Genomic DNA, 23,645 nt, shown 5'->3' with positions numbered 1-23,645 from the left:
GGAATGGCATAAGAGAGACTTGAGTTGATTACGCTGACACAAACCGACCTGCGCTGTGAACCTGCTTGCCGGTTTGTAATAATAGTTGCGGTCACGAAATGCTTGCTACCTTGTCGAGTTGAGTTGCAAGGGCGAGAAGGGACATGGGGAATGAGAGTAAGAATGGGTTATAGATTCATCCCATAATGACAGCTTGAGCGCAAGCGCCTCGTGCCCGTAGCCCATAATAATATACAAGTGCATCTGGTGCCATGAGACCTAGCCACACGGCGTATCATGGTCATAAACAGCGTTCCGTCTTTTCGATCTCATATATAAACAGCACAGGTTTTGTGTGCTGTTCCTCTTGTCGTCCTCCTTGCTAATCGTACAAGTCTCGTCTCTCGAGCCTTTCGCATTTATTTGTTCATCTGAGCTGTGAGCTGGGCGTTGTGCTCTTGGAAGCGGTCGCTGATGCGCTGTTGAGAAGCCATCCACTTCTGAACACAGCGGTTGATGCAGCCACTTTCTCGGGTTGAGATGGCCTTTGAGGTGAAGTCATCGACACAGGACATGAAGCAGTGCTCAACAAGACCACCGAATGCCTAAGAAAAGTTCATCAGCCACAATTCGATCGCGAGATTCGTTGGGGGTGCATACACCCATAAACTCCTTGACCTGGCGCTTCTGCATGCGCTGCTCAAGAGTGCGCTGCTCAGCTGCGGAAAGCCTATGATTGGAACATGTCGATTAGAATTGTGGTTTGGTGACGCGGATTGAGTATGGAGAGGCTTACATATCCATTTTGACGGTTTAAGGAGGGTTGATGTGGTTGATGAAATCGAGGTTATAAGGCTTGTCGAGGTGGATTGACGTTGTCGGTTTGAATGGAGACTGAAATTTTGAGATAAGCAAGCTAGAGAGCTCGGGACTCGACCGGGTTGGGCTTATCGGCGGGATCGCATTATCGTTTTACCCCGGATTGGCTGAGCTCTAAATGCACGACAGCTGTTATTCCCGTTTATTATAAGTGACGCTATTCAGACTCGTGTGATATTATAGCATGTTGATTTCGATCTTCCTTCTGAATTTCTGGAGCAATTTCATTGTTGAATGCTCATTCTGATATTCCAGCGTTTGCTCTCGCGGGAGCTTCTGACGTAGCTGGGTACCCATGATAGTGGAGTTGAGCTTCTTTGACCAGCTGAAGACCTACGTAGGTACACTTGATAACCTGTTTAACAGCCATTACTACTATTCTGGTCATTTACGGTAACTGAGAGGACTTGGACAACCATCCATCTACCTACTGATCTACTGAGAGACTGTCATGTGAGTATCTCCCCGCTTAGCTACCCCTCCCCCTCTAATGTTCTGCAGATTCAAACATCTACCACGTAATTCAGCTGACCAAAACGAGACAGCCGTTGGAGGTAAGCATGGAAATTGCTATTCTTACATTTTCACTTGATGGCAAAAGAACTTGAAACACTGATCGGCGCGGCACCTCATCTGACAAGTCTTGCAGTTGGGCGGGATTGGATGAGGCGCAGTCCATGTATGGCGCCTAGTGTTTGATGTGCAATAAGACAGACGTCAATGACCCAGATATATGCATTTATTTAAAGAAGGATAGAGAAGTTGGAGGTACATGAATTATAAACTGATGTCAAAAAAATCACCTATAGTATAAAATTATACAAGGTCTGTTAACTTACTCGCCGGTATCTACAAAACTGAAGCACGAGATGGGCGACGGATCAGAACACAGAGAGGACTCAAGAGAGGCGAAAGACTGACGTGTGATGGTTGCAATCTTTCAACGCCCTTGGAGATAGAGGTACATGCCAAATATGGAAACATCCATCAATCAGTCGCCAGTCCCTTGTGTGTGTGTGTGTGTCGATGTCAACCGTGCATGCTTCAGTCAAAAGAGAAGTACGTACTGGACGTCAGCGGTCTAAGATTAGTACCTAGGTACTGAGTCTATTAGGTAAACATTAAGCTGGGCCCTTTTCTTACCCAAATTCCATTCTCTAGACAAGATACAAACAGTCTGACTTGTTGGTGCTGGTGCACTGAGTGAGACTAGGTAGGGCCTTGGCTTCAGAGTCGAAATGAAAAGAGGCTCGATTTGGACAGTCAACATAAACAGCCCTGGAGATCGACTCCAGAGCATCCTCAACAGTGGAGGCATCCAACTACTAAGATTAACATTTCTTTATTTGGGAGTGCAGACTGCAGACCATGGATAAGCCAAGTTCTGCTGCTTATTAGTCTAGTGCCGGGATATCATTCATGGTTTATGGTTCGTTGGTGTTGTCGAGTTGCAGTAGTGGTTTCAGCTGAGAGTCCAGGGCCTTTTTTCTTTGAGTGAGTGACTCAGAGGGTTTCTCTCAACAGTGAGTCGAGCGGGTGAGTGATAAGAGATACTTCAACAAGTTATTGACGGGTTATATCCTCCTAGAGCTGTGATCGACAGTACCTCGTCACTGTGGGGAGATCTATTAATTACCGTTGTGACTTGTAGGGCAGAACAGGGCAGATTGAGCGAGCGAGTGATGTGATCAATCTGGCTGATCTTGTTCCAAGCTTGAATCCTGGTACATAAATCAAATCTCCATGCCCACGACGCAATCCAATTGCTTGCGCCAAAAGTATCCACCAACAGCAACCGCTTGCGGCGTTGGAGTCGGGTGGTTGACTCTGTGAATTGATCAATCAATATCTGACTATTCTATACATGACAGTTCTTTTATTAGAGATCTGATACTGCAGAAATAGCGGGTATGGCTGAAGATGGGTAGTATCAGATCCAAAGTGGACGGGCATCCAAGATGCATTGTATACAGCTGCAGTCCGTACGGATACGGATATTCACTGATCTTGACAATGAATTCACGTCTTTCTTCACAACATGTGTCGTTGGCAATTAAGTTTAAGGACGATGTACCTGGGGGGGGAAAATGATATGAGATGGGTCCCGTTACATCATCTACTAATGTTGATAACTATTGAAAGTTTATTATGTACGAACGGATAACTAAAACTCGACCTGCATTCTCATTCTCGTATTTCTCGTCCCCTCTCGCAATCTTGTCTTGTCTCTATCATCATCCTTGTCCTTGTCCATCTTCCCACTCACTTCCCACTTCCCGCTCTCGCTTGTTCACACACATTCACGCTCGTTCGTTCGTTTGGTCACTCATTACATTACACACGTTAACAGAGCTTGTTATTATCCATTGGGTACACTCTGTTTCAGTGCAAATAAGCCCACCCACCAAGTCACTAACTACCTCCCTGCCTGCTCCCACTTACAGCAGACCTTTCACCCTTGTTTCGATACTGGCCTGACATTCGCCATCAAGTATTCGAGAGGCAAAGGCTACTTGCGGAGCTGGCTCGTCTTGCTTCCTGCATATGAATACATAATTAGAAGCTGTGTAGTGCTGCATCTGCATTCTCTTGCAATTCCTATTGCAGCCCAGAATTAACCTCAACTCCACACAACATATCTAACCGATACCCTTATAATCACCGAGTCAGTCGGGTCTAACTTGAAGACTGATAGGATACTCAGCTTTCTCTTGGGCTTTGTGTCTTACCCACCTTACCTTACCTTAGGATACCTACTTACTTAGGCAACCCTTTTGCCTTTGTCCATCATTTCCCTGCGGACAGGTACGGCAAGGTACCCCCAACTCCCTGTATGTACTGTACCTGGACACAAAGACCCAGCACTACTTACGCTACGCTACGGGTACCTACAATAGTGGCTTTCGGTCCCAAGTCCCCCGCCTCACATCAATTGGATTGGATTTCTTTAATCTTACTCCCTCCCATTCACTCGCTCGCTGGCTCTTGATGCCACCAACTGCTCTGATCTGTTCTGCTCTGTTCTTCTCTGCTCCTCTATTGCTACGACGCGACAATCATCGACTTGAGCGATAATTTACAGCCTTGACCCGCTCGAAGCGTCTCTTGCCGTTCCTTTCTTTATCGCCTCACCACCACCATCATCATCATCATCATCGTCTTCACATCGCACTCACTCACTCATTCACTATTTTTGCCTTCACGATTCTTGCTTACGCCCGAAACCCGTGCCTCAGAGCCCAAGGATCTGAATCTGGATTACCAGACATAAGTGAACTGAACCAATCCAGCGCCTAACGCCTTGACGCCCTACACTACTACTGTTGTACCACTCTAACGCCCTTGACGCTACCAATCATCGACCGATCTGTCTCATCCTAGACTGGCGCGCACACTGTTGCCATCGACTCCCTCGCTCGCTTGCTCGCTTGAGCTTCCCCAGCTCAAGGCTTTGATTTCTAGCTCCTGATCTCTAGCCTCGCATCGCATCGCCATTTCTATCCTGCTGTCGCCTATCGGCATCGGTCGAGTCGAGACCTTTTCCTCTCTCTCCCGCCCGCCTCTCTAAACCCGGCCTCTGTATTATAGCACGGCTCCGGGTTACCGCTTCAGCGCACCTTGTCGCCGCATCCTCGCTCGACCTCTATTGAGGCTGAGGCCCAGCCATCGTGACTCTGGCAACTGGGCCGGCCCAGCTGTAGTGTCCATCGTCACCTCAACCTCAACTCCACCTCATATCTTCTACGCTTTCGCTTTCGCAGCCGTCGCTCTCGCTCTTGGCACGCGCAGCCTTTCGCCATGACGTCCGCCGCTTCGAACCCTAATCAGGCCAACCAGCCGGCTCTCCAAATCAACAATGCAGCATCCCCGCCCAGCAAGCGCGATCTCAAATCATGGTGGAAAGGTTTCAAGCTGCCTTCGAAGCACCAGGAACCCCAGGGTAAGATATCTCCCTCCTCCACTCTTCACTGCGCAATCCTGCCGAGTTTCGAGTCAGAACATCATAAAGCAACATAGTTTCGTTACTAGCAACTGTCGCGATACGCTTTTCGACGATTTTGAATGCCTCGGGCTACAGCGCCTATGGCTGATCACAACCGAATCCGTTGCACATGCAATGTTCACAGTCACGAACTCAATATGCACATAGCTTTGCTCCCCCCACTTCTTAATATCTGATCTCTAACTTGCGTAATTTCAGAAACCCGTCCCCAAGGTATCTTCGGAGTGCCTTTGCGGCAAAGCATAACATATGCCAACGTCGCCATCTCGCTCATCGATGAGAATGGACAGAGTTATATCTACGGCTATGTTCCCATTGTCGTCGCAAAATGTGGCGTCTTCCTCAAAGAAAAAGGTTAGTTCTCTTGGCCTGGCTGACAGGGAAATTGTGCTGACGCTTCCTTTCAGCTACCCACGTCGAAGGAATTTTCCGGCTTAGTGGTTCGGAAAAGAGAATAAAGGAGCTTAAGACCATTTTCGACTCACCTGATAGATACGGGAAGGGTCTCGTCTGGGATGGATACACCGTACACGATGCTGCCAACGTTCTGCGACGATATCTCAACGACCTCCCCGAACCCGTCGTTCCCCTCGATCTATACGAGAAGTTCCGCGACCCCCTACGAGGTGCAACCAAGCAAGCTGTGGGCGATGCAGAGGGGCCTCAATTCGTCGAAAATTTCAACGAGAAAGCAGCCATCTTGCAGTACCAGCGACTCATCACGGAGCTACCGCCCTTGAACCGGCAGCTACTTCTCTACATTCTCGATCTTCTCGCGGTTTTCGCTGCCAAGGCGGACGAGAATCGCATGAACTCACAAAATCTGGCTGCTATCTTCCAGCCAGGCATGCTCTCGCACCCAGCACATGCTATGGCTCCGGAGGAATACCGACTGAACCAATGTGTCATCATTTTCCTGATTGAGAACCAGGATCACTTCCTTATTGGTATGCAGGGCACCGCTGCAGATGAAAAGACCATGAAAGAGGTGGAATCCGGCACACCCAGTGGTCCTCTCACCCCTCAACCTACCCGAAAGACAAGCCTGGGCCGATCGGCGTCCAATGCGAGTGCAGGCGCCAACAGTGTGCGACGGGATGGCAAGCTCCGAAGAAACCGATCCGTGTCGTCTCGGAACTCCAGGAATGACGGAAGCTCAACGCCCAATAGTCCAGCCTTGACAGCTACGCCGACGACAGGTGGATTGGCCAGAAGCAATACCGTGCCATCCAAGAAATCTCCTGCCATTGGTGCTGGCCGCTTTCAGAGGTCTGATGGGTCAGGGCCTCGTTCTCCTGCCCATCTTGAGCCTTTGACTCAAGTCAACCCCACAGGGAGCATAGAACAATCTCCCCAATCGACAAAGTCATCTGACTTCATATCTGGCGGTTACCTCACACCAACGAAGGCTCCTGTAACAGGCCGCAGTCACGAGAGACTACTTGAAGTGCCGCCGGAGTCATCCACACCATCCAAGGAGCGCAATATTCCCAACATCTTCCGTAGCACACCCAACATTGATGCCGGTGATAAGAGGCAGCCCAACAAACTGAAGAAGAAGAGGATACCAGGAAGCTTGAACCCAAGTGCTCAGAGTTCTGCTGCCTCTTTGACATACACACATCCGAATGCTGCATCTCCTGGAGCAGAACTGGCTAACCCGATGGAACATGCCCAGCAGTATGAATCTGGAGCTCAGACATTGCCGCACCAACCAGCCCCGATTCTCGAAGAACGACACCGAGAGGCATTGGAGCAGGAGCAAGAACTACATGATCGACCATCACATGGGCAAAACCCCCATCCTCAAGAAACTTCACTCGCACATCCTGCTTCTCTGACGCAGCAAAAGAGTGATGTTTCATCTGAGCACACTCCCAGGGCCTCTCAAGCGTCATCAAACCAGAGTCTGCACCCAGATAATACACTCAAGTCGAAAAAGTCACCACCAACGTCTCTGCACTCATCTTTTAACGAAGGCTCGGACTTGGATCAAATTCTTGACGAGCAGTCTGTCAGCACTGTTGATCAAGCAGAAAAAGAACGAAAGAAGCGTTGGCGGTTGTCGAGGAGTAAGAATGCTGACAACGGCTCCTCTACCGGTCTCACCTCACCACGCCTTGCCCTTGGGCAGAACGACAATGGCGATGTCAGCAACCTATCAATATCGAGTTCCAGCCATAGGCCTCGAAAGAGCGAGAGCTCTGACCGACCATACATGGTGAGCGAGGGGCACGGTAGCTTCGACCAGGGCAGAGAAAGTGATTCCAAGGGCCCCATAGGATGGATCAGGAACAAATACCGTGAAGCAAAAGAGAGTGCGGAACAAAGGAGGAATAAGTCTCCTCCTCCGGCAGACCGTCCCGGCATGGGCGCCTCAAGCTTCCAACCCCGGGGAAAGAGTTTGGAAATAAGAAGAGATGAGCCAGCGCAACATGCTTCACTTGCGGAAATAGCTGGCGCCCCAGTAGTTGCCTCTAACCCTGCTGCAGCTCCTGGTCCAGCAATGGGTCCGGCTCCTACAGCGACACAAGTTCCTCAGACAGCCACGGTTTCAATGGTTCAACCCGAGCCCACATCGCCTGTTCAGCCAACGGATCCTCAAGCGCAAATTCCTCCACCGGCTCAGGTTCAGGTTCAGACTCAATCTCAACCTCAACCTCAACCTCAACCTCAACCTCAGCCGACAACTCCAGCCCAGCCTCCAATTCAAGAGCAGAGTCAATCTCCAGTTGAACCTAAAGTTCAGACCGAATCTCCAAAGCCGCAAAGCCCCCAGACACCTCAGAAAATCATTTCTATGCTCGATATTGACACGCCACCGGCCGCTGCTACTGTAACCACGCAACCGCAAGCTGAGGAATCGAAACACGTTCAAGAACAGCCACAACCCCTGTTGTCACAGGAGCCAAAAGCAGAAGAAAAGCCAGTCCAAGCCACTGAACAGCCGGCGGTGATATCGCCTGTACAGCCCGAACAAGTACAGCCCGAACAAGTACAGCCTGAGCAACAGCAAGTAAAGTCAGAAGCAGAGACACCAAAGCAGGAGCAATAGGAGGAGAAAAGCGTTCTAGTTCAAATGGGAGGAGTATTTTGGGATGGTTGAAGTAGTATCACGGCACGATAGCCTTTTATTTTTAGTTTATTTTAAGGATAATGAGATGGACATGATGATGGATATGCGGGAGACGGGTTTATCGACTGAACCCTACTTAGACTCTTTGCCACCCTTATAAGTCGATTACATGTATGTAATGTAGCCTGGTGTGATGGTGAGCTTTATTTCATTTGAGCGGGTGGAGGAGTATATTCAGGGAGTACAGGTTACTACAACAAAGATATGACATCCAAGCAGTTCCATGGTTTCATGCATATACTGGTTGCTCAGGGCTTACCATCGACGAAGCACGATAATTCTATGGTACAATAATTCTATGGTACAGTCTTGGTATACACTCAATATTCTTACAAAATTTGAACGGCCAATCTACAGCTCCTTCACTGGAGGTGCATTATCGTAAATACCAGTATCCCACACGATCACCTTTCCCGAGCGTCGCCAATCTTCGTGAAACAAACCATTGAAGCCCTTCCAGACAGGGCGTACCTGTGTGAGACCGAGAGCCTGCGCCTCAGGGGTCTTCACGAAGTCCTTTAGCCATGGCTCGATGCCGTCGAAACCGACGATGTAGCGGGGAACAGCAAGAAGCTTTTCTGGTCCAAATAGCTCCAAAGTAAGAAAGGGAATAGGGTCGTCGTAAAAGCGATCAGCCTCGTCACGATAGTTCTCCCGCTCAGGAGTGTTTGGCTCAGTGTGAAGAGGTGGGTCACAAGTGAGGGCGTAAGCCCGTAGGCCAGGGTATACTAGGTGGGATCGCCAAGGGGTGGAATGGCAAGGCATGAGGAAAAGGGCGAATAACTCTTCGTCTTTCTCAGGGTCAACAGAGAAGCGAGAAGTCTGGGCGAGTTGAACTGAGTCTGGGTGGATGCGTTCGTACTCGTGACGGAGGTATGTAAGAACGTTGAGGGGGGCTGGTTGGTGGCAAAAAGATAGATATCCTGCGAGAAAGACGTTGAAGCCCAGGGCAGCCAAGAGATAGTGCTTATTACGGATTTGAGGCCGAGGACGGGGGTTGTTGGTGGTAGCATCTGGCTGGAAAGTGAAGAATGAGGCGGCAAAGGGAGCGGAGAGGATGCTGAGTGCTGGAAGAAGAGGATAGATGAAGCGAACCTCCTTATGAGATATGAGTGAAAGCGCGCCGATAGTTGTGAAGACGGTATATGCGAGTGTCTTGAGTGTATTGGACTGGCTCGTTGATGAGGCAAATGCACTTGGCTTGTACAGAGCCAAAATTGCAAAAGGAAGACTAGTGGTGCAGATAAGAGGGAGACCCTGGAGAATGTAGTAGTGCCATGGGTTGCGGCCATAGAACACGGCGAGAGACTTGGAGAGGTTGAAGTTGAGGAAGTTGTACGCAGGGAATGTCCAGAAGCCAAAGTACAGACGATCTGATGCGATGGACATACCCAAGATCAGAGAACCGCAGAGAATTGCCTCGCGAATGAATGCAAGCACAGTCGAAATAGTGAGCGGCGAAGAGCCTTGTAGTGAGATTCGGGTGAGGGTGAAGAATACAATGGTCGTCCAGATGAGAACGTTGGTCGGTCGAAGAACGACGGCCAATGCTGCCAGGCACAGGGATGCACGAAGTGACCAGAGACTCGTGAGAACAGTCGGGGATTTGGGATTCTCCTTTGTTGTCTGTACAGCAATTACAAGTCCCCAAGGCCAGTAATACAACGCCATGACAGTGAGAGTCGTCTCAAGGGAGTTGGAAAAGGTACGTGTAGAGCAGTACCATTGCCAGGGGTTGAAGAGTTGAAGAAAGAGCTGATCCATCAAGTCAGTCAATGGCCTGAAACTTGGACACACAGGTAACTTACTGCAAAGAAGGAGACATTGCTGTTGGCTCCATAGATAGACACGGCGAGTTGCCAGGTGTACCAGTCACCAAGACCAGCAATCACGGCTTGAAGGGCTTTCGGGGCTGCGACGAGGATGGCAGCGCGGAGGATGCCTATAGGGAGGATGTTGCTGGAGATGAAGTCTGCTATTAGATAGACCCCGGCAAAGAGAGCTGGGTGAAGAGAGGTTCTGAGTTGATATTTCCATTCCTGATAAATTCTGTTAGTGACTATAATCGACTGTGAACGTAGCTGGTATGGTGTAAGTGGTGTGTTGTCACCTCGCAACAGGTAAAACAACCACATATAGAAGGGGAAACACACGTGAGTGCTTCTACGATAGGTAGATACCAACGAGAAGATAAGGAAATAAACATACCCAAGTTAACCATGCACCGCTCTTGGAGCCAAAGGCCAAGTCCCAAGCTGGCTCAAGAGATTGGAAGTACTCATCTGGCTGGAAAAAGGTAGCTATCCACCAAGCATTGATGAGTCGAAGGACAATGATATCACGCAGGAAAACAGATCGATTCCTCTTATTCCGAGTCTCATCCAAGACTTTTCTTGAAGCTGTTGCGGACGACATAATTAATGTCCACTGAGTGATGGCCAGGTATAGCGAGTCTGTCCATACTATAGGGGTTGGCCTATTCTAATGAGATAGCTGTTTATTGCGAGAGTGTGGCTTAGACGCTGATTGGCTGCTGATTGGTTAGTAGCGTTCTGTCATGTGGCGGCATTGGCCACGAGCCACAGTTTAGATGGCACAGCGTGAAGCAGGGAACATGACAAGAAACAAGATAAGCTTATATATATAACTTGATTAACTAGATATCAAGTATGATAAGCATGAGGATTAGACCGTGGGTAGAGTTGGAGCTGGTGTGATTTAAAGATGAATTGTATGTACTACATGTACAACCGCTGGCACCAATTCTACTTCGGTACAACAAACACCGAAGACATATAGGTTTTTACTTGTAAATAAAATAATCTACCTTTGTAAACTCATGACATATGATCTTTGGATACATCATGAAACGAAATATTACATATGTAATTCTGGCGGCTCCGGCGGAACCAAGACAGTTCCGCTGATAAATGGCGGAGCTGGCGGAACGGGCGGCATCTGGCGGTAAAGGATAAGACCAGAGATTTGGCCGAATAGACGTAAACAGGGAACGCACTCGGAAATGGCATTGGTTGGTTCTCTACCTACCTAGGTATCTAACTACTCCATCGATATCAATTGGCAGGTTGGAGGTCACATGAGGATGAGAAAGTTGTTACTCAATAGCAAGCAAATAGTTTGGATTTGGTTGCGTGTGGCACTTTTGATGGCTGCAGTAAAAGAACCGAGACAAACTCTGTTTTCAGAGAGGAGATACTCTCTGTCTCTCTACGGTTAATATTACACAACAGGTACCTACCTATATAGAATATAATGACATAGATCATCATCTGGTATGATCACAGTAATAGAGAGTTCTTTATTGGTTATCTAAGAAATAGGGTCGCTGGTCAAGTCTAGACCTGCATTGAACCCATGTCAGCTGGCCCTAGAGCCCCTCATTCCCCTCATCTCTCCCCAGATTCTGTTGTGACTGAGTTCACAGAACAGAGCCTCTTTTACTCATGATGGATGCACATCATGTCCAATGAAATGGCGGCGTAGACCAAATAAAGTAATTCGACGTGTTCGGAATAGATACCTACCACGAAAGGGGGTGATCTGGATTTGGAGAAGCGACACATGTACGTACATCCATTGTTTTGAACTTAGCGATGGATGGCATGCCCGTCTCCATCATGTCATGACAAGACATTCACTGTATGTATCAACTGAACACGGGCATCTCGACCGGTGGCGGCAGGTCATCCGCCTAATTCCGCCCCGACCTCTCAGGCTCTCACCCAATCAGCTCCGTCACAATCTCAACTTCGCAACACTACGCCCGTACACTCCCACGCTTGGTCGCTACCACTTGCACTTAGGGGTATAGTGTCGACAAACAACTCTAGATGTAGTCTTGGTTTTGCTGTAATAATTACCTAAGAAATCACATCTTGTCTCTTTTCCTGTCCGCAACAAGCCTCCGCCTGCCGACAACGGTCAACCCGCTATCGGTCCTTAAAGAGCAGCCATGTTGCCCTCAAACTTTCAATTGTTCTTGTCTTCTCTCTATTCTATTCAATTCACCAACAACAAGTACACTGACTCACGATATTTTCACTCTCTACTCTTGTTGCTCTACTTTACCAACTACAACAACTCCAAATTGACGTCACCTCCCAATCACAATGTCTCCCCACGCTGAAAAGGCCGTCTCTCGGTTCCATGCAACCTCTACCGAGAAGGCCATCGCCATTGAGGAGGAGTACGCCGCTCACAACTACCACCCTCTCCCCGTAGTCTTCTCCCGCGCCGAGGGCATCAACGTCTGGGATCCTGAGGGCCGCCACTACTACGACTTCCTCTCTGCCTACAGCGCCGTCAACCAGGGCCACTGCCACCCCGAACTCGTCAAGACTCTTGCCGAGCAGGCTGGTCGATTGACCCTCAGCTCCAGAGCCTTCTACAACGATGTCTTCCCCAAGTGGGCTGAGAAGGTCCGCAACGTTTTCGGCTACGACATGGTTCTACCCATGTGCACTGGTGCTGAAGCTGTTGAGACCGCCATCAAGATTGCCCGCAAGTGGGCGTACAAGGTCAAGGGTGTTCCTCAGGAGAAGGCTTGGATCTTTGGTGTTTCCGAGAACTTCCACGGCCGAACCGTAAGTTCTCATGTCCCCAAAAAGTAGAAGCGACTTGCTAACATGCTCCAGATGACTGCCATTACTCTGTCAGTCGACCCCGAATCGAGAGAAAACTACGGCCCTTACGTCCCCAATGTTGGTGCTTTCAACCCCACCACTGGCAAGGCCATCCGATACAACAACATTGCCGATCTCGAGGAGGTTCTTGAGGCTCACGGCAAGGAGACTGCTGCTTTCATCTGCGAACCCATCCAGGGTGAGGCTGGTGTTGTTGTCCCCGATGAGGATTACCTCGCCAAGGTCCAGGCTCTCTGCACCAAGCACAACGTTTTGTTCATCTGCGACGAGATTCAGACTGGTATCGGCCGAACTGGACGCATGCTCTGCTCCGAGTGGGCCAACATCAAGCCCGACCTCGTTACCCTCGGAAAGGCCATCTCTGGTGGAATGTACCCCGTGAGCTGCGTTCTCAGCAGCAAGGAGGTTATGCTGGTCGTCGAGCCCGGCACTCACGGTTCTACCTATGGTGGTAACCCTCTCGGCTGTGCCGTCTCAATCCGCGCTCTTGAAATTATGGAAGAGGAGGATCTTACCGCCAAAGCTGAGAAGCTCGGTAACATGTTCCGCGATGGTCTTAAGGCTCTCAACACCCCTATCCTCAAGGTGATCCGAGGAAAGGGTCTCCTCAACGCCGTTGTCATCGACGAGTCTGCCGCCAACGGCCGAACTGCCTGGGATCTGTGCCTGCTACTCAAGAGCAAGGGCCTTCTTGCCAAGCCCACTCACGGCGACATCATCCGCTTTGCGCCTCCTCTGGTGATCAGTGAAGAGGAGCTTCAGAAGGGCCTTGAGATCATTTCTGAGGCTATCAAGGAGCTTCCCAATGTTGAGAAAGCCCAGGGCCACTAGACGCGGTCTAAACTTTTTAAGATATGGATATGATGGGAAAACGAGGGAAAACGGCGTTTGTGATTTATAAATAGGCACCTGGGTATCATGCCCGGAAAACATAGTGGGATGATTGACGTATCTTGGGACTGCATAGCCAGAGAACAGCACTCTGGCAGGCGTTTGGGATTCCATGTCGGCTAGAAAGCCTTGTACAAGTTGAATACCCCGATTGAATAAAAATACTGAAATGACTTATACGTTGCTCTGCTGTGCACGGTTTTATCCGTAGATAATTGATAAATGAAAGACTTGGCTAGCAGAGCTCTAGGTGAGGAAGATATGATGCCCTCGGCTGCCTTGTCATGGCCACAAACCTATCATTGCAACATATTGCCATGAGACCAGACCGGCAGTTGGCGCTATGCGCAACAGCACTGATCTTTCCCCAAAAGTGTTCCCTATGTGGCTCAACACGGCAGATCCATCAGCCATGAGATCGCCGTTCCATCATGAGACAAGTACAGGCAGATACATGAACAATGTTACATACTTAAGTTACCTGGCAAGACATCTTAGAATTCCTGGATATTGATCCTTTGTCGCAATCGACAAGGACGCCGACGTGTGGGTAACAGCTGACTGTGCCGGCCAATGTAGATATTGTCTTGGTATGCTTCTCTAAGGCACGTCTCTGACTCGCTACAGTCGATTTACCATGAGACGACGTAGTCACGGTTCTGCACAGTAATACTTTCATGACTCGCATTACCGGAGAAAGGGGACATTTCTGAAAACCTAACATACGATAACACCTGTAACAGTGAAACCCATGATCGGATCCGAGGCATTCGTCCGGTGGATCTTGAAACACGGCGGCTACGGAGCCCCGAAGCACGGTGAAAGGGCCGGTATAAAGCCGCCGATTTGACGGATCCTTCGGCGGCACTTAGAGCGGTAACAAGCAGCATGCATCCAATTGCAATTGACGCACGAGGGGCTCAAAGGGCACTCACTCAGTCACTGTAACGCAGCAGCCCTTACGAATCATGCACTGTATTTGTTGAACGCGTGGCATGCGGTATTGGATGTGGGGATGGCTGGACGGTCATGCTGGGTGCCTGTTTGAGGCCTGATACATGAGGTATCGCTCGTATTGTTGGTTACTTGAAGGATACTACGGTAGGAGATGGTGGGGGACGAGGCCATTCGTGATAGGCAGAGACAATCTCGCACATTACAGTGTGTGTCTGGGCCGATCGTATGTTGACCCGATTGATAGAAAAGACGTTGTGTTACGGGAGGATCATTGTCTCGTGAAACTCGCAGAATGCGACTCGATTGAGCAAACTGCAGGAGGTAGAATCACATACATGGATAATTGGTACTGCAATGGAGAGAGAAAGTGCATGTATGTATCGATCCATGAGTGGCTGCTTCAACGTTTGAGGGATGATGAGAACGGTTATTGATGAGTAGTAGATCCACGTGTTTGGAGTGTGGTTGGTCGACTGTTTATAGGTAGCCAGGCACACAAAGGGCAGAATGATCGTGGGGGTCAATAATGGCAGAAGACTCTATTCAATTCGAGGTCGTATTCTATCGATTCATGAGAGCGCATTTGGGGACTTTGGTGTGTGATCCTAAATTCTCGGTATGCCGAACTGAGAAGGCACATGTCCAACACGTACATCCATGATAAGAAAAATATCGGGGTTCAACATGAGAGAGATAAGAAAGCAATGGATCGATCACTTCTCCAGGTTTTCACTAACTCGATTGAGATGCATCGGGAACGCCAAGAGATAAATATGTCGAAGCGTATCTATCAGACAGGAAACTTGAGTGTCCCAGCGCATTCATTATGGACCTAAAAATTCGAGGCTAGGCTAGACTGCCCATGTCCGCGTCACTACTCCGTATTCCTTAATTCTTTATTATTCTTTATTAATACATAGTAATATAGGAGATGCAGCACATGATGCCTTCTTTTCTTCTTCTTTCTTTTTAAAGTTGACGAGGCAACATGCTCCCTTGTTCTAGTGGCTTTCAAGCAGCCAGTTGGTCAAGGAACAGGGGGATAGTTGCCGATCTAGGACAAGAAGATGACGACATTTGTGTTTGTGTTTGTATTTTTTTTTTTTTTTTTTTTTTTTTTTTTTTTGTGTGTGTATGTGTGTTTAGTTAGCTGTCCTGTCCTGTCCTCTCCTGGATGGACTCGGCTGTGTGTACTCTGTACCTCTTTTTGCTTAGGAATTATCACGACTCGTGTGTTCAGTTGACGTGATAATGGAAGTGGGTGAGTCATAAGCACTCACCGGGAGCGGGCACTGGACACTTCTGTTCCTGACTTATCGTGTCTACTAATGCTACCATGTCTCACCCAGTTCAATGCCATCATCAGTATCGGGAAACCTCACTCTCACCATGATCCAATTAGTTCAGAGGTTGCCCACCCTTTCTTAGGCCCGAGTCCTACAGTTGCTAGCTACTACGGTAACTAACTCAAAGGTCGGGGAAAGCTAATGGGCCTCGTCTGCCTGGTTTCCAAAAAAGGAACACAACTTGCATGGGTACTGTACCTCTATGCGGCACGGGCATGATAATGATAATGATAACGCTCTTTGGCCGGGCGAATTGATACCTACCTACCTTACTTACTGTCTATTTATACAGATAAAACTATGCTGCGGTGCATTATCGAGTTAATGGAATGCCTCCTATGGCGAGCGAGTAAGTATCCGCTGATGACATGCGCTTTGCGTTACCAATCGAATTACAGTATTAATAACAAATATTTCGCCATCAGAGCTCTCTCTCAGCCTACGAGCACGAGCTTGGCTCTAACTTGGATCTTGCCCAAACAAGGGAGGTCAAGATTTATCTGCGACAAAGATCAAAAGTGTTGGTTCCTTTGCCGGACCGGACCTTGTCCTATCTTTCTTGTCCAGACTATCAGCGACGATCAGCCAATGTTTCTCACTGGGCTGTTCGCACCTCGTGGCAGGGAGCGCTACATAGCGGGCCATGGCGTAGATGGAGAAACATGCCCGACCAGTCTTGATTTGATGGGGGCTGATAGCAGTCAGTTGAGGTGGTGAGAGCATGAGAACGCTTAGTACTTGGAAAGTACAGTCAGTACATGCAATAGTAGCTTGATTGCGATCGATGTTCAACGCTTTGGAGTAAAACAAGCCAATTCAGGGTTGTTCAAGACTTGATTGATATTGACATGTTTCATCCTCCACTTTCCAGGTCCAGGTTTCAGAATATGGAGCTCTCAATTCCTGGTAGAGCTTCCGGAGAAAGTGGACGTGCATGCGTGAGAGAGACGCTCAGTGGGGCCGGACGACCTCGGCATCTATAACCTAACCTTGTATCCGTCCGTGAGGTGGCCGCCTCAGCGCGGGTACAGACAGTATCTGTACCTCTGTACCTGTGCCTGTACCTGTACCTGTACCTGGTCGTAACTCAAGCCAGCCTCAAGGCTAATAACTACCAACTTAATAACAGTTGCTACAGCCTACGATGACGGGATGTTTTGCCCAAATTGAGTTTGAAAAGAGGAGGCGTCTTGTCTTATTGTTCATAGATCAGATGCATCACATCATCGGGCTCAGGCAACAACAACAACAACACCACCACCTCCTCACGAGGCACTCACAGCGTTGACAGCAGTTGAAGGTGGTTGAACTTGGCCCGGAATAGCCTAGCTCAGCGTGTATTGCACTTTCAGTTTATCGTTATCATGCACCGCATGATTCCTCGTTGTTGTTTTTTTAGGGTGCTTGTTGGGGATGGAGAAAAGAGGCTGCGGCGGTTGTCGGTTGTTTTCCCTTTCTACCTTAACGTAAAGTGAGTGACTTGACTGACTCACTGACTCACTGATTTATCCATCCTTTCACTCATCGCTTGGCTCGTCCAGGTTTTGTCTCTTCTCATCCCGCTCTTGTCTTTGATCCCCTGGTCTTGTTTTGGACTTGGGTGTATCACGGGGTCACCCAAAAGTGATCCAGTAGCCTCTAGGTCATCCCCCGCAAAACAGACCCTCTTTGATTATTGTCTCTTAATTATTAGAAATGTCTAGGTATTGCAATGTATTATCATCTGCTGTTAAACAGTCAGAGTCACTTACTCACTGTTTCTGTAATCTCCAATAATCCCCCCCTGCGTGAATGTAAAGTGTGTCTCAGTCGCCCACACCTACTTCGTGAGGCTGTCATTCTGAGCAAAGTTTAGAAGTACTTGCGACTTGAGGCTGATTCCCACACAGATCGCATGTGCCCCCTGACACTCAGCATCCTTGTCAATTGGAGATTCTCCAGGACCTTCTGACGCCTGCGGCAGTTCACACGCTAAACAGGTACTGTACTCAAGGGTTACCTTACTTTGAATGGATGCAAGCTTTGGAGCTTGGAGCTAAGTATCCTGGGCTGCCTGAGGTAACGCGCCCCCTACAGCCGGGCTAGTTACAGGCTACCGTCCTAGACAGCCACTGCACGCAGCCATTCCCCATTTTCCCCCTTCTAGAAACCCGACCTTAACTGGGCTTGATTCGTACCAGTCATTCATTCACTTCACCTCTCATCATAACTAAGGTATTATTCACCTTCCACTTTGTTATCTCTATCTTCCTTTTCCCCATCTAGTTTTCTCTGTCTCTTTTCTTTATATGGCCTTTATTTTGTATACCTCAATTAACCTTCTGCACTCTGTGTTTTGTTGTTATTCTTGCTCGCACAGCATCTGTTCGACCATCGCCTAGCTCCCCCGTGTAGCTACAATACAATACCTAGTTACCTAGGTGCCTAAGGTTGGTAGTCGGTACCAGAGTTGCGTCTAGGGTGTGTGTGTGACGCAACCCCGATCAGCCTGCCCCGACCTCTTGACTTGGAGCCTTGGACTGTCTCTCTCTGTATTCCCGTCTGTACCTACAGCACGGAAAGGCACTACACCCTATCCAGCAACACGTACGAATCATCAACCTGCATAATTCTCGACTCTAGGCATTGCCAATGCATTGCCAATGCATTGGAGGTGCACGATAACATCAAACCGTCCCATCCCTTCCTTCCATTGAGTCACCGCTGTCGTCCGCCTCTCTAACCGCTCTATCCGCGCCCACGGTTTTGGGGGGCGATTATCTCCGATCACGCTCATCCTCCTCCTCCCTAAGTCAAAAACGAGTACGGACGGTCCTCGACTCAGGTCAACGGTTGGCGCTCGTATAACGTCTCAGATTGGATCGTTCCCAAAGGACCAAAGCTTCGCTTCAGTGCCGCGTTAGTCACCTGGCCTGGCCTGGCCTTTAACATACCCCCCGGGCTTGCCAGGCTTATCGGTATCCATCCAGTCAGTGTCAGGATAGCGTCCAGTTAGTCCTAGGTACAGTACGGTATGGTACCCTGCCTATTCCTATCCCGTCGCATTCTCTGTCCTTCACTATCCTTATCCTGCCCTGTCGCACCAGCATCAAGCACCCCAGCAAGCCCCATCTGGCAATGACTCTGGGTCTTCTCTTATGGGTGCTGGCTGTGCTTGTAGGCTGTAGCCTCTAAGGCAACGCAAGGCAGGGCAAGTGAAGAATCGCTGGATCATACCCGTGCAATCCAATCCCAGGCCGTGATCGCCATTGCTCGTGCCGTCACCATCGCTTGCTGTCACACGCAACCCCCGTAGCTTCTTGTTCGTCTTTCTCCCGTCCGTCCCTTTCTATTCCTCTTGTCCTCTCTTCTTCCTTCTTTCTTCATTGCGAACGAGCCCTTGGCCTCGAATCCCATCAGTTGTTCTACCAATACACATCCACTAACTCTCGTGTTTGGCTCGATATAGCAGTGCAGGCGCGCAGCGAGTCAAGTACCGTCTATACTCTACGCACCCTTTCGGATACCTACCTAGTTACTACCTACCTACCTACCTCTCAACCTTGCCTCTGAGCTAAGGTCGGGTAGTATTGTCTCGTCTCGTCTTATCCCATCCGTCTTCGGCCGTCCACCCATAGGGGTCCTTCGTCCTCACCGACCACTTGATACTTCACCAACCATCAGCGCAGGTTCTCGCCTCTGACCTTTCGTTTATCGCCTTCCGTGTGGTTGATAATCATCCACATCCTCCTCTGTCCCTTCTCGCCTCTTCCATCACACCCATCGGCGCTTGCGACAGCTTGGTTCTATCGATTACATGACGACCTGCTCTGCGACACACACCTCACCCGATTTTTATAAGCCTTAGGGCTGCAACGCAGTCCGACTGTCTTCCTGCCATCGATAACAATAACCAGGAAGCCATGGCGGCCCGGCAGGAGTCCTCGACCTCCTCGGGGTCCAGGAAGTCGGGCAGTCGTGCTGTAGTAGGACAATTTAACATCGGCTCAGAGATTGGGAAGGGTAGTTTTGCTCAAGTGTATTTGGGTTGGCATAAGGTACGACAAAGCTCCCATCTTTGTTTTGACTTGCTTCTCTGTCATCGTACCAACTTGCGTTGCTTGTTTGTTGCTGCTACATGACTGGAGTGGCTTGTCAAACTCCTACTTTTGGTACCACAAGTCACAAAGCAATTCATATCATACTCTATCCTAGACAACCACTAACCATCTTGATAAAGGACACTAAGGCTGCCGTTGCCATCAAATCCGTCGAGCTTGAGCGTCTGAACAAGAAGCTACGAGAGAACCTCTACAGCGAAATACAAATACTCAAGACATTACGCCACCCACACATCGTCGCCCTCCATGACTGTCTCGAGTCGACAAGCCACATTAATTTAATTATGGAATACTGCGAGCTTGGTGATCTATCCCTGTTCATCAAGAAACGAGAGAAGCTCGCCACACATCCTGCTACGCATGATATGGCCCGCAAGTATCCAAGTGCGCCGAACTCCGGGTTGCATGAGGTTGTCATTCGACATTTCTTGAAACAGCTGACTAGTGCCCTCGAGTTCCTACGTAGCAAGAACTACGTTCACCGAGATGTCAAGCCCCAAAATCTGCTACTGCTACCCTCACGACCTTTCAGGGACCAAAGAAGTCGCCCCGTCATGCAAGCCAGCCAAGACTCGCTGATCCCTATCGCTGGATTAGCATCTTTACCTATGCTCAAGCTTGCCGACTTCGGCTTCGCACGTGTGCTTCCCTCCACTTCCCTGGCTGATACCCTTTGTGGATCCCCCCTGTACATGGCCCCAGAAATTCTCCGATACGAGCGATATGATGCGAAAGCCGATCTTTGGTCAGTGGGAACTGTGCTCTATGAAATGAGCACAGGTCGCCCTCCGTTCCGGGCTAGAAACCATGTCGAACTGCTGCGTAAGATTGAAGCTGCCGAGGATGTTATCAAGTTCCCAAGGGAGGTGACTATCAGTGCCGACCTGAAAGCTCTAATTCGAAGTCTACTCAAGAGAAGTCCTGTCGAGCGACTGAGCTTCGAAAACTTCTTCGCACATCAGGTTGTTACGGGCGAAATCCCTGGCTTAGTAGAGGATGATATTCCAAAACCAGTCAGGCAAGAACCTCGGGAGGTGAGGTCAGCTTTTCATGGGGGCTCGCCTTCATTATCGTCACGAAGTCCCCGACAAACCGGTTACGAATCGCCACGAGACAGCATTGCTTCGAGGTCTCCCAGAGATCAGCACTCAAGGTCGCCACAAGCAGCAAGTCCGGGAGAAGGTCGGTATTCTCGGCAATCGCATGACAGTCAACGACCAACGGGAAACTCTCCTCGCGAGGTCGGTGAGGGTCTTGGAATTCGCCGCCCAGTTGCGCACCACGCAGCGACTGCTCCGGTTCAGCAACGTATCCAGGATAGGGGAAATGGTCGGGATGGGGCCTCACCTCCTACATCTCTTCTGAACCAGGCACGCAGGGACAGAGCCTTGAGCAATCCATCAATTACAGAAGAGGAGAAGGCGGCGCAAGATGTTGCCTTGGAGCGAGAATATGTAGTTGTTGAGAGACGGCATGTTGAGGTCAATGCTCTGGCCGATGAACTGGCAGCGAATGAGCGATTCGGTGACTCTTCCTCTCCAAGAACAGGACCCATGACTCGACGATATACTCAACAAGGCGCACCCACTTCCACATCAGGAGCAATTGCCACTCCGTCTTCTCGCAATGCTTTGGTGACCCAGAGCCGCCATGACCGGAAATCATCGTACGAGAAGGCTCTCTCTGCTAGTCCAGGATCAGCCTCTAGTGCTATTTCTAAAGCCATCCAAGACGCCAGCCTGCGCCTTTTTGGCTTCAAGGTCCCGCCTCTGCGTGGTACACCAAAGGGCCCATCGCCTCCCCTGTACCAAGCTTTCCCGACATATCCAACTCCTCAGGCCCCAGTCGGACTTTTGGGTGACGGCAAGAACAGTCACGGAACCGACGAGGATGCACGAGCCGCACAAGTCATTGAAGAGTTCGCAACACGCAGCGACTGTGTCTACGGTTTCGCCGAAGTCAAGTATAAACAGCTTGTTCCTCTAGCGCCGTCCGCTGATCATATTTTGGGCGGTTTTGAACCTGAACAATTGGAAAATGAGGAAGACGGCTTGACAGTTGAAGCAATCGTTTCTCTCTCAGAGGAGGCTCTTGTTTTATATGTGAAGTCGCTCACTCTTCTCGCTAGAGCCATGGACATAGCTAGTGTCTGGTGGTCCAAAAAGAGCCGGGGAGAGACAGGCACCGGCCTATCGGCTGCTGCTGCTCAGAGCATTGTTCAACGCATAAATGCAGTGGTTCAGTGGGTTCGACAGCGATTTAACGAGGTGCTGGAGAAGTCGGAAATCGTCCGTATGAAGCTCACGGAAGCGCAGAAGCAATTGCCTGAAGACCATCCCAGCCACCCATCTAACCACGGAACCGAATCGATCGCTTCCTCTGCAGGTGGCGCGACCAAGCAGGTTTACTTGACCCCTGGACTAAGCGCTGAGAAGCTCATGTACGACCGGGCACTCGAGATGAGTCGCGCTGCTGCAATTGACGAAGTTACAAATGAGAACCTCTCCGGATGCGAGATTTCGTACATCACGGCCATTCGAATGCTTGAGGCTGTTTTGGACAACGATGACGATTCAGGTTCGGACGCAAGAAGGTTGTCGACGGGCAAAGAAGATGAGCGAGATGCTGTCAAGGAAACTAGCGGTGGTGAACTTGATAGCGACGAGGAGGCCCATGTTCGAAAGAGTAAGTCATACACGAGTCTGTCATTCTGGACGAGGGCTAATAAGACATTAGTGATCAAGATGATCACAGGGCGACTCGCAGCTGTGCGCAAGAAGCAACAAATGATTGCTGAAGCCAACAGCAAGACGTTACAGTCTTATCAGCAGTCGACACGTCGTCGAAGCGGTGATGTCACACCACGCAGTGTACCTTCGCACGCATCCTCGTGAGCTGTGGACGATGAAACTCGTAGCAAAGCGTCATGACTTATACAATGATACGTACCATACCATTCGGAGATCTTAACGATCTCATGTCTTATCTCTATCATATTTGGATTCCAGGCGCTACGGAGCTCGGCATGCGGCTCACAGAAGCACGCCAGCAGACAGTCATTCAGTACAGGATCTATATGGAGCCGGCGTCCAGGATTTTTGTCATTTGCGCATCGCCGGGAGAAGCATCTCACAAGTCGGCGTTTTTGGATTGCTATTAGTTATTACTTTCTTCTACCGTATTCTTTTATTGCTATTTCCAGAGGACCACCTCTGCTTCTTGGATTCGGGGCTCGCTACGCCCAGACCTGGAGCTGCAGCAGCTTTTCAGGTGGAAGATAAGAGGAGGTATTTGGGTTTATGTGGATTTGAACTGGCATAAGGGCTATTCATTATAGGTTGAGAGTGGGAAGTTTTCAGACATACCATGCTATTCGAGAGTGGAGAGATGTCGAACCCAGGGAAAAGGGTGAAAATGAGAATCAATAACAATCAATACCTAGGTCTTCCACAGTGAGCCCTGGATTTACACTTCTTTGTCCGTCTTGTTAGTGAGGCTTATCTGCATGAACTGGTAGGAGGCTGATTCGGTTCTTTTAGTGACCTTTGAATTGTTCGTTCCAATGGCTTTGTCCGTTTCAGCACCAAGCAATGTTCTCGCAAAGCTTCTGCTCGTTCAGTGATACGCTGTAGTACAGCGCATCGTTCTTCGCCTTACCTCTGCACAATTGCTGACCATCCGAGTGGTATA

The 23,645-nt window shown here is 49.4% G+C and overlaps 5 protein-coding genes across 5 annotated transcripts; 3 read left to right on the top strand and 2 right to left on the bottom strand.

The window, feature by feature from the left end:
* Window positions 1-398: 398 nt before the first annotated feature.
* Window positions 399-783, bottom strand: FSUBG_5079 (mitochondrial import inner membrane translocase subunit tim9; the record flags this gene model as incomplete). Its single annotated transcript, XM_036683136.1, has 3 exons — window positions 399-584; window positions 640-709; window positions 776-783. The coding sequence occupies 3 exons, from the start codon at window positions 781-783 to the stop codon at window positions 399-401; spliced, it is 264 nt and encodes an 87-aa protein (XP_036539386.1).
* A 3,873-nt stretch (window positions 784-4,656) lies between these two features.
* FSUBG_5078 (Rho GTPase activating) lies at window positions 4,657-7,916 on the top strand (the record flags this gene model as incomplete). Its single annotated transcript, XM_036683135.1, has 3 exons — window positions 4,657-4,798; window positions 5,060-5,215; window positions 5,269-7,916. The coding sequence occupies 3 exons, from the start codon at window positions 4,657-4,659 to the stop codon at window positions 7,914-7,916; spliced, it is 2,946 nt and encodes a 981-aa protein (XP_036539385.1).
* Window positions 7,917-8,348: 432 nt separating this feature from the next.
* FSUBG_5077 (GPI mannosyltransferase 3) lies at window positions 8,349-10,412 on the bottom strand (the record flags this gene model as incomplete). Its single annotated transcript, XM_036683134.1, has 3 exons — window positions 8,349-9,752; window positions 9,806-10,036; window positions 10,206-10,412. The coding sequence occupies 3 exons, from the start codon at window positions 10,410-10,412 to the stop codon at window positions 8,349-8,351; spliced, it is 1,842 nt and encodes a 613-aa protein (XP_036539384.1).
* A 1,715-nt stretch (window positions 10,413-12,127) lies between these two features.
* On the top strand, window positions 12,128-13,492 carry FSUBG_5076 (ornithine aminotransferase; the record flags this gene model as incomplete). Its single annotated transcript, XM_036683133.1, has 2 exons — window positions 12,128-12,601; window positions 12,653-13,492. 2 exons carry the CDS (start codon window positions 12,128-12,130, stop codon window positions 13,490-13,492), a joined length of 1,314 nt encoding a protein of 437 aa, XP_036539383.1.
* Window positions 13,493-19,757: 6,265 nt separating this feature from the next.
* On the top strand, window positions 19,758-22,849 carry FSUBG_5075 (ULK ULK kinase; the record flags this gene model as incomplete). Its single annotated transcript, XM_036683132.1, has 3 exons — window positions 19,758-19,892; window positions 20,075-22,640; window positions 22,692-22,849. 3 exons carry the CDS (start codon window positions 19,758-19,760, stop codon window positions 22,847-22,849), a joined length of 2,859 nt encoding a protein of 952 aa, XP_036539382.1.
* Between the last annotated feature and the right edge of the window lie 796 nt (window positions 22,850-23,645).

Source organism: Fusarium subglutinans (genome assembly GCF_013396075.1).
Source record: "Fusarium subglutinans strain NRRL 66333 chromosome Unknown NRRL66333_c0000047, whole genome shotgun sequence".
NCBI lineage: Eukaryota > Fungi > Ascomycota > Sordariomycetes > Hypocreales > Nectriaceae > Fusarium > Fusarium subglutinans.
The sequence above is the reverse complement of the archived record's forward strand: the minus strand, read 5'-3'. Positions and strand labels throughout refer to the sequence as shown.